The sequence below is a fragment of the Primulina huaijiensis genome, unplaced genomic scaffold, assembly GCF_012295235.1.
Source record: "Primulina huaijiensis isolate GDHJ02 unplaced genomic scaffold, ASM1229523v2 scaffold208308, whole genome shotgun sequence".
Taxonomy (NCBI): Eukaryota; Viridiplantae; Streptophyta; class Magnoliopsida; order Lamiales; family Gesneriaceae; genus Primulina; species Primulina huaijiensis.
This window is the reverse complement of record NW_027355223.1, coordinates 1-10,416: the sequence shown is the minus strand read 5'-3', so window position 1 is coordinate 10,416 and position 10,416 is coordinate 1. Positions and strand designations below refer to the sequence as shown.

General features: G+C 34.8%; 3 protein-coding genes and 1 pseudogene across 3 annotated transcripts; 3 read left to right on the top strand and 1 right to left on the bottom strand.

Moving 5' to 3' along the window:
* Positions 1 to 5: 5 nt before the first annotated feature.
* LOC140966950 (beta-glucosidase 1-like) lies at positions 6 to 1,461 on the top strand (the record flags this gene model as incomplete). The annotated part of the gene is given in 6 exon segments (XM_073427265.1): positions 6 to 30; positions 114 to 185; positions 272 to 359; positions 437 to 636; positions 639 to 691; positions 1,245 to 1,461. Coding segments are annotated over 6 exon segments (558 nt in total), but the record flags the coding sequence as incomplete, so codon positions are not given.
* Positions 1,462 to 1,500: 39 nt separating this feature from the next.
* Positions 1,501 to 3,025, top strand: LOC140966948 (beta-glucosidase 10-like). The gene is made up of 5 exons (XM_073427264.1): positions 1,501 to 1,665; positions 1,938 to 1,975; positions 2,053 to 2,140; positions 2,431 to 2,521; positions 2,668 to 3,025. The coding sequence occupies exons 1-5, from the start codon at positions 1,647 to 1,649 to the stop codon at positions 2,897 to 2,899; spliced, it is 468 nt and encodes a 155-aa protein (XP_073283365.1). The 5' UTR covers positions 1,501 to 1,646; the 3' UTR covers positions 2,900 to 3,025.
* Positions 3,026 to 3,695: 670 nt separating this feature from the next.
* LOC140966946 (beta-glucosidase 10-like) lies at positions 3,696 to 7,705 on the top strand (annotated as a pseudogene).
* A 795-nt stretch (positions 7,706 to 8,500) lies between these two features.
* On the bottom strand, positions 8,501 to 10,404 carry LOC140966947 (nucleolar protein 16). The gene is made up of 3 exons (XM_073427263.1): positions 9,999 to 10,404; positions 8,875 to 8,996; positions 8,501 to 8,790 (listed from the first exon to the last, which is right to left on the bottom strand). The coding sequence occupies exons 1-3, from the start codon at positions 10,324 to 10,326 to the stop codon at positions 8,674 to 8,676; spliced, it is 567 nt and encodes a 188-aa protein (XP_073283364.1). The 5' UTR covers positions 10,327 to 10,404; the 3' UTR covers positions 8,501 to 8,673.
* Positions 10,405 to 10,416: the final 12 nt, after the last annotated feature.

Here is a 10,416-nt window from a genome sequence, read left to right as displayed (position 1 = left end):
TCTCCATATCATGGTCAAGACTCATTCCCAGTATGCGTTCTTGCACGATGATAGACATGAAAAACCTGCAGTTTTTTTATTCTTTTACTTATATGATGTTTGTTTTCCTATAGATGGAAGAGGACTGGTAAATCCTCTGTGGTTGCAATTCTACAATAATTTCATCAATGAACTAATAAGCCATGGTGACAACTGATTTTCCTTCAATTATTTTAAGCTGATTTTTATGTTTTACTCGCGATTCAAAAGTTCTACGTTTGTGATCATGCAGGAATCCACCTGCATGTTACTTTGCATCACATTGATCTGCCACAAGCACTTGAAGATGAGTATGAGGGATGGCTTAGTAGGAAGATAGTGTATGTCTGAATCTATAATTTCCATGCAAACGCAAGCAGGTTTTATATATGTACCAACTCTATGTTTGCAACTGCAGGAAGGACTTCACTACGTATGCTGATGTGTGTTTTAGGGAATTTGGTGACAGGGTTTTGCACTGGACAACTGTTAATGAAGCCAATATATTCGCTATCGGTCGTTATGACCAAGGATTGAGTCCCCCAGGAAGTTGTTCACGGCCATTTGCAAATGTTTGTTCAATAGGTAATTCCTCTACTGAACCATATATTGTGGGGCATATATCATCCTGGCTCATTCAACTGTTGCGAGATTGTATAAGAAAAAATACAAGGTATTTATTTGTGTTTTCTGATTTAGTTTGGTTGATGAAATTATATGTTTATGATGTTGCATCCTCAAGTTTATATTCTTTTTATCAAATCACATAGGACGGGGATAGGGAAAATTATAATTTTGATAATGTAAGTTGACCTGATTCTGATTTTGCCCTTTTAAGTAGTCAAATTACAAACTTTGCACACTGTCTTTGCATGTTATGTGATTTGAGTTCTTTGTTCTGCAATTTATTTACTTTTTGCACAAGGTGTTTTGTGGCGTTAACGTGACACTGAACCTCGCTTATTTTTTTCTCCAAATATTGTTAACATTTCTCTAGTGCCACATCAGTAGTACTCTAGCGAAAAGAAAATGACTAAAAGTTTATAACCAAAATTGCAATGAAGCCAACTTAAAGGACTAATTTTACTGTTTTCCCATCTGAGAAATGCAAGTTTATGGTTACTTCTAGCATTTGGTAATTAATGACGAAACACAACGAAAAAGACGCCTAAGTATTCTTGAGTTTCTAAGTTCATGTTGTCCCAATGTGACATTTTTCAATGCAGGCCACACAAAGAGGTTACATTGGATTTAACAAATATAATCTTTGGATGGTTCCTCACACAAATTTGAAAGAGGATGTAATTGCAACTCAAAGAGATAATGATTTTTATATGGGTTGGTAAGATGTCCTCTTTCATACATAGCAACATTTAGTTTTTATTTCTTTTCATTACATACCTTCAAGTACTGGTTTCTCATTATCGCTTTGGTGTGCAATATAATTTGGTGAATATCCTGAGGTAGTAAGAAAGAATGCCGGGACAAGAATTCCAGCCTTCACAAAGGCTAAGTCGAAGCGAATAAAGGATACCATTGACTTCATTGGAGTGCACCACTACACAACTGCTTTTGTCAAGGACAATCCTGGTTCCCTCCAAACAGACGACAGGGATTTGATCGCAGATATGGCAATTGACTTGCAAAGTATAGCTTCCGTGATTCCCTTGAATTTACTTAGATTTTCTTGAACAGAGCTCAAATTTAAATGGCTATCTTGCTCTATAGCTTATTCAGTTTGAATGAATTCCCGTCATGTTGATGTTCTTTTCTTTAGAAGGATTAATCTTTGGGAAAAACAGATTTTGCTCTGTAATCTGAACTAGTTGAGGCACTGTACTTTGTTCATACATGTACTTATCTGCACGGAGAGATATTTTACGTTTGCCAAAACTATCTCGCTCTTCATTTTCTTTCAGTGGCTGTAGAGAAAAGCCCTTTGCCATTGCCAGATCAGGTAAAATTTGAAAAGCAATATATTATTTCGTAAATAATTTACTATACCCTTTTGAGTTTTTTGTTTGTTTGTCTCAGAATCCTGTGTATCCTTGGGGTCTTTATGGATTGTTGGAGTATCTGAAACAAGTTTATGGCAACATTCTTGTTTATATCCATGAAAATGGCTGTTTCCTCTCTCTCCCTCTTCGCACACCGTTAGACACTGCACATATCTGGTGAATCATTCCTGAGAATTTGATTATCGGAAAGTGCCATCAGAAACCAACAAGATAACTAAACATTCTAAACCCATGCTCTAAGCATCTCGTCATAAATTGAGACCTTGATAATTGACATATGAAAGTGGCATGAGGGGTGCAGTTGACACCTCTCAACCATCAAGAAACTTCATTTTGAATTATAACGTACTTTCGCAGTCATAATATACTTTATGACGTTTGAAATATTTTGCAGGTCAGAAAATACGTCGCAATGGAACTTTGGAAGACACTGCAAGGGTTGAATATTTGCATGCTTACATTGGGGCTGTGCTTGAAGCTGTGAGGTAAGCTCAATGGCTAGGCTCTTAAAATATTGGAATACGAAGCATTAGCTTACAGAGAATTTGATATGGATTTCTTATCTTTTTTGTCAATTTTGTTACTTTTATATATTTCTGGACTCTCATGATCGTTGGAGTTGCGTTGGGAGGAATGGATTGAACACGAAGGGATATTTTGTATGGACATTCTTAGATTGTTTTGAATTACTGGACGACTTCGAATCAAGCTACGGAATGTACTACGTAGATTTGGACTACAAAGATTTGAAGAGAAATCCGAAGCTTTCAGCGCATTGGTATTCTAATTTCTTGAAGGGGAAGAGCATGGAACCACAAGATATTGCGAAACTGGGGAACAACACCCTTTTCTTTTTTCTATAATCATGGTTTCTTGATAGTTCTCATCAGTGATTTGAAATTTGGAGAATAAGTGAAAGATTTTTATGTTATGTTCACTCTCTAGTTGGGAACTCAAATATATAAAGGAAGCATATAAATTTTATTTTATTTTATTTTAGTACAAAAGGAGGTGTATTCGAACTCTAAGTCTAAGGAGTACTTTTTTTTTTTATCGAGCGCCCGATTATAACCCGGCAGAGATAAGAGTACAAGAATACTATCAGATGCCAAATATACCAATAATTTTTTAAACAATATTATAATGTCATATTTTATGAGGAAAAAAATTATAAATAAAGATGTACCTTCAAAATATATAATATAGATTGTATATTTTTTGAATGAATTGTGGGAAAATAATTTGATATTTAAAAGTATGATTACATTTAAATCGAGTCATGAGAAAATTAAGTCATATATGTAAATATCACAAACATTTATTTATAATTTATGAGTTAAAAGGGTAATTTAATAATAAACTATTGTGATTGAAAGCTCTGTTTAAAGAAATATTTAAAATAAGTTAACGTTTTGACCACGAATGTGATTTTAAATTCAAATATTTAGTAAGATGTTTAAAATATTTACAAATCTTGTTATTATTTAATTTCAATTAAAAAAGGAACCTTGTCTTACATAATCTTTTCAAAAAATTAGAATTATGTGAATTTACTTTTTCAGTAGCTGTAGAATAATAACAAGCATATACTATTTAATTATAAAATATATATAATATTATATTATTGGTGTACAATATAAATATAGATTTGCCGGCTACACCTTGAATGTGACAATGTCATGCAAGCTTTCAGCTAATTGGTTTATATGTGAATATTTTACTCAAATTCCATAGAGTAGTATCCGGCGACTTTTTTTCCAGCTATGATTGGATTATGCTTCGATCGGTTGTTTTTAGTGCTTGCAGCGGTGCTTGCAGTACCGGTGGTTCTCGCCGCTGATCAATATAGTAGAGCTGATTTCCCGGAGGACTTCGTTTTTGGCTCGGGTTCATCAGCTTATCAAGTCGGTTTCTTGACCTGTTTTAGCTTGTTTCCTCGTTTCTCTCTCGTTTCTTCCTGTATTTTTATTTTTTAAAAAAAGAATCGTCTCAATCAGTATGAAACTTTATTCTTTATTTGATCTTACAACTGTGTTTGCAGAGATAATTTTAGTTTGATTTGATGTTAGTTAATTATACATATGTAGTAAACCACCACTAACACTTGTTTGAAACTTAACAAAAACAAGTACGAGGGGGCAGCGTTTGAGGATGGAAGAACTCCTAGCATTTGGGACACCTTTTCACATTCTGGTCTGTCTTTATTATCTTCGTTCACCTTCTATTTTTGTTACTTCCATATTTATTTCTTGAAATGAGACCATCTCGCTTTTGTATCGACAAATGGTTGATTAGCTGTCTGTGTCCGAAGGCACGAAAACGATTTTAGAGAGTCGAAACTAAAAATCTAAAAATATTCAAATTTAAGGGACCAAATTATACTTTATTCTACATTTGTATTGAAAACATATACTCTCAAGAAAACAAGCATCGACCTCGAGCTTTTCTGGTCACCAAGGGCTCTGCCCCTAGGTGTAGTCCCCGTGACTCGACTCGGTTAAATTCCTGGTTCCATTTATGCGTTTTGCTATATGATAGCTTGAGGTACTTAGTATTATCTGTCAAAATTTCAGATCGTTCAAGTGGAGCCAATGGAGACACCACATGTGATGGATATCATATGTACAAGGTATTTTACCTCAGCTGTATCAGGAGATTTAAACTTCATGATTTTCTTTTACCTTGAGGTATTTTCAATGAATTGAGGAATTTTAATAGGGATAAATCTAAATATAGCCGAGGGAGGTGTGTGCTATTATTTATTTATTGTCTTGGTTTATGTAGTATGCTTCATTATCCGAGGGAAGCAGAGAGTTACACTTTTTGATATTTCTCTAGTCCCCTTTCGTTTAGGAACTGATCAGCATGAAGAACTTTTGTTCTTTTACACAAACTTTTGAATGCGTGAGATTCCTTGCACTCAAATTCATTTCAAACAACAATTTAGAGACCAACGGACTTTATGAACATGTCATTTTTATTTTTAACAAATATCATTATCAAACAAACATGAATGATATGCTAGAAGGTTACTTATTTTTTTTGCAGGAAGATATAAAATTGATGTCTGAAATGGGTTTGGAGGCATTTAGATTCTCCATTTCATGGGCAAGACTGATTCCTAGTACGTTTACTTCCATTTTGCATTGTAATATAGAGGTAAAAAATGAAAAGCCTGCAATTTTTTAATTATTTTTTGCCTACGTATGCTTGCTTTTCTTGCAGATGGAAGAGGCCCCGTAAATCCTCTGGGATTGCAGTTCTACAATAACTTCATTAATGAACTAACAAGACATGGTGACAATTGTTTCTCCTTCATAATTTCATGGTGGACGCTTTTTTTCTTACCAAAGAATGTATTTGTAACTTCAAAATATTTGTTCATATTCATGCAGGAATCCAACCACATGTTACTTTGCATCATGTTGATCTGCCACAAGCACTCGAAGACGAGTACGGGTGATGGGTTAGTAGAAAGATAGTGTACGTCTTGTAGATTTATCAATGAACTAGCACTACATATCAACTCGAAATATAATTGGAACTTGACAACAATAGCAACTGATCCTCTATCTTGACTGCAGGAAGGACTTCACAACATATGCTGATGTGTGTTTCAGAGAATTTGGTGACAGGGTTTTGCATTGGACCACTGTTAATGAAGCCAATATATTTGCATTGGGTGGTTATGATCAGGGAATCACTCCCCCAGAACATTGTTCGAGGCCATTCGCAAATGCTTGTTCAAGGGGTAACTCCTCCACTGAACCATATATTGTTGGGCATAATATCTTGCTGGCTCATTCAGCTACTGCCAAACTGTATAAGAAAAAATACAAGGTACAATTTTGTGGTTCTTATTGAATAATTTTATGTGAGAGAATAATTTGATTAAGATATGCAATATGAAAGATATTAAAGCATGTTTCAATGCAGGTCACTCAAAAAGGTTACATTGGATTTAACATCTATAATATCTGGATGGTTCCTTACACCAATACAAAAGAAGATATAATTGCAACTGGAAGAGCTAATGATTTTTTTATCGGTTGGTAAGCTGAATTTACTTGAATGAAAGAAACATACTTCTCACTCGTTTTCATCTTTATGTTCCAGGGTCACATAATCAATTGACGGTCAAGAAAATTTTCATCCATAATCTTGAGAATAACTGCTGCAGGTTAATTAATCCTTTGATTTTTGGAGACTACCCAGAGATAGTTAAAAACAATGCAGGGACGAGAATTCCAGTCTTCACAGAGGCTGAGTCGAAGCAGGTAAAGGATTCCATCGACTTCATTGGAGTGAATCACTACACGACTAATTTCATCAAGGACAATCCCAGCTCCCTACAAATGGATCAAAGGGATCTAGTTGCTGACATGGCGGTACAGCTGATATGTATGACTTCCAGGATTTCCTCAAGTTCCCTTTTTTTTCCCTTTAGCAATTTAAAGAAGAATCAAGTCTTTACCATACCTGAATTTGTGGTTATTTGGCTAACTGACTCATAGAATATGCTCGCAGCTTATCCAACGATATGATTTTGTCCTCTAGAAAGATTAATTCAATAGCTTTATTCTGCAAGTATATGCTACTTACTTTGTTATTTCTTCAGTTACATACTTGACTATGCAGAGTTACTTCATGTTTCTACGTAAAAATATTGACTCTTGTTTATTTTCCTTTGAGTGTCTGTAGATGAAAGGGGCGATGCTCCACCTGATCAGGTGAAATTTGAAATGCAATCTCTTGGATATTGGTCTGATATTTTGTAGTTGTACTTAACTTACTATATAGATTGGAATTTTTTGTTTCACAGTTTCCTATAATTCCTTGGGGTCTCTACGGACTGCTGGAGTATCTTAAACAAGTTTATGGCAATCCCCCTATTTATATCCATGAAAATGGTTCCCTCTCTATCTCTCTCTTAACACATCTGTGCCAGAAAAATACACTTCGTGGCGGTTCGTTGAAGTCTAGGACCATTTTCTTGATCTAAATAGACTCCATCTCCAATAAATCATCTACTTGTGGGTTGTCGAATTTGGAGATTTATATTCCAATCTAAACAATACAGGTAGTTGCTTGGTTGTATTATTTTCTTCAATTTTTCAACAGCTTGGTTTGAACTTTTTTACAGGTCAGAGCACTCTACGCAATGGAACATTGGAGGACTTACCAAGGGCCGAATATTTGCATGCTTACATTGGGAGTGTGCTCGATGCCATGAGGTAAGCCCACACATACTGGATTAGAGTATTCAATCATACATATTGAGATTATGTTAAAATATATTTTCTCCTCTCTTATTTCTTGAATTGTGTTGCTATGCTTCAAGGAATGGATCAAACACAAAGGGTTACTTTGTGTGGACATTTTTAGATTGTCTCGAGTCATTGGGCGGATTCGGTTCAAGCTTCGGGATGTATTATGTAGATTTGAACGACCAAGATTTGAAAAGATATGAGAAGCTTTCTGGTCGTTGGTACACTAATTTCTTGAAGGGAAATAGCGTCTGGCCACAAGATATTACTCTACCAGGGGATAAGTTATCTGGTTTTCTAAGTACACGATCTGCTCACTAATCTTTATCGGGTTATTATGATTTGGAAAATAATTTGGGATTTTTATGTTATAGTTCATCTTATATAGTTGGGTAATTTATGTTTGAAGTAAAATTCCCTTCAAACAAATAATTATATTTGTAAAATATCGAAGTATATGTTTTAATAATGGACATCGATTATCTGTTATTAATCAAATTCGCAAGCACTTCGTCAATCTCCAGCTAACTACTTTAGTTTGACACAGATTTTGCTCCGAAATTGTATAATTTTGCTATGCACACAACTTATCCTCGACTCGTTTATTCAAATTTCACGTTAGAAGAATTGTTGTCGGTATATTTTATTATAATCCATGAACAATCTATTGATAAATATTTGAACATATTTATGTATTAGATTTACTTTCAAGTAGATCTAATATATTAATGTAATAAGCAATTAAATTTGCTTAAATAATTAATTACTTTCTTTGTATTAATTTGTTACTTTATTTCATTTTATGTTGTTTAATATTACACTTCATATTTATTAATAAAATGATAATCATTTTATAATTAAATCATGTATTGTTCTTGTTTTAGCAATTTATGAATAAGATAGTAATAAATTAATTTAATTTTTATATCAAAAAATATATGGCTGTTCTTATTCATGGGTGTAGAAGCAGATTTTTTACACGCCATCTTATTCTTCTTTACTTCTTTGAATACTTGTATGGGTTTTTGTGGTTGTTTATTGATCCTATAAGGTTCTGTAAAATGTTATTTTTGTAAAATTTATCTTGTCACGAATTTCTCATGTCCTACAAATCTTTGACGTGTGAGTAATCCCGAGGCAAACAAGTGCTACCATCAATTTTGAACATATGAGCTGTTGCATGGAAACCAGAAGATATAAACTGAGAACAAAATCATTTTTCATTACCTGACATCAGCTGTATATTCTCGAGCATACAAGTTATATCAAAGATAACATATGACAGAAGAAATGCATCCTTGCGAAACATAACTGGGGAGAAGGTGTGACCAAAGTTTAATGCATGCCCCTATGATTAGACTGTCTCATTTTCAAGATCCCACTATCAACGGATTTTTATCTTTGAAGGTATGGTACCGTTTGCAGAGTTTCTCCAGTGTCGCTAGTGAATGCTGCATTTTGTTTAATTTAATATCCATGAACATGCTCTGCAAAACAAGAAATCTTTCAGGAAAACTAAATAAACCCATCAAATTGTAAATCACCAAGAAAACTCGACTCGTCCTCCAAACCTGATAGTCATCTCCGTATTTCTCCACCAATCGACTAACATGAAGCCTTTGGATGGCTGTAAGTGGTTGAAGGGACCCGGATTTGCCATCAGTGCGCGTTTTACCGAGTGCAGACTTTAAATCTACATTGATTCAAGTAAATCATGCTATTAATACATAAAATGGTAGCAAAACTCTGACAAAAGAAGCACAAAGGAGAACACACACAAACAACTAATAGAATCAACACTTTTTAACAGTGGAATCCTTTCTCATGCAGTTGAAAAGAAGACAAGGATGATAAATGCAACACATTAATCAATGGATAAATAACATATAAAGCTTGTTGTGCTTTGTGTCGAATAAACTCATAAGTGAATACAGAATATCTTTTTTGTTGCAACTCACCAAAGACAGAAATGGAATGAATATATCTTGGTTTCACAGGTGCGGTTAAAAGAGTATGCATCTAATTGTTCAGGGAAGATATGAAGGTAAACCAGAATACTTAAGTTGAGCGACCCATTGTGCACCCATGTTAAATATTTATATTAGATAACTTCAAGAAAAAAGAGTTCAACTAACTCTGGAGAAATATCATTGAATAGTTTCATAAATCGATGTTATGGAACCAAATCGAGAAAAACTAGGTGATAACATGTAAAGTCGACAGCACTGAACTCACGCAACATTCTATCTGCATTTCTTACGAGTATCACTAAATTTAAACATATCTTCTGTTTACTTAGCTGGAGGTAAACAAATAAAAAACGTAATATGGACCATTCATAGTGGCAAAAATAGTTGCTTCGAACTACTTCAAACAGCTGGTGATCATGATTATTGCCTTCCGGTCATTATCACTCGACCATCAGAATTGCCTGAAACTGACGAAATTATACTTCACCAGGATAAGAATATCGAAAAGAACCTAAAATTCTAACCAGATGTCTCATAATCAAGAAAAAGTATTACATTGGTAATCTTCAGCATAAAAAAGATGCAACTTTTTTGTCAATCACATGTCCCTAAATTATTGGTTACAGATACAAACACAATATATCTGAACGACCGAGAATAAGAGTCAAAACTAATGAAAAGCAAACAATATAATATAAAAGGCAAAAAATTAAATAGTAACCCACCATCTTCTTCGACGTCACTGCCGGAATCAATCGCCTCGAACTCCGATACAACGTTGTTGCCGGGGGGAGGCATCTGGAGAGACTCGCTTTCCACGATGTGAGCTGTACGAGACCGCACGCCGAGGAAATTAGGGTTCGAAACAACACCGAATGACTTATAATTCTCGATGACGCTTCCCTTGTCATCCCATTTGGAAAGGGGGTCCAGTAGAGATTTTAACTTTGGGGGGAGATTGAACGCCGGCTTGAATATGTGAGGATTCTTCCTCGGCAACGCCACTCGCACCTTTGCCTTCGATCTCTTGTACTTCCTCCTTGAACCCCCCATCACTGCTGTTGCTTCCTTCTCTCTCCTGAATTAGGGTTTATATAAAGCACAGCAAGCCGATCCATAGGAAACCCTAATTTATTTGAGTGA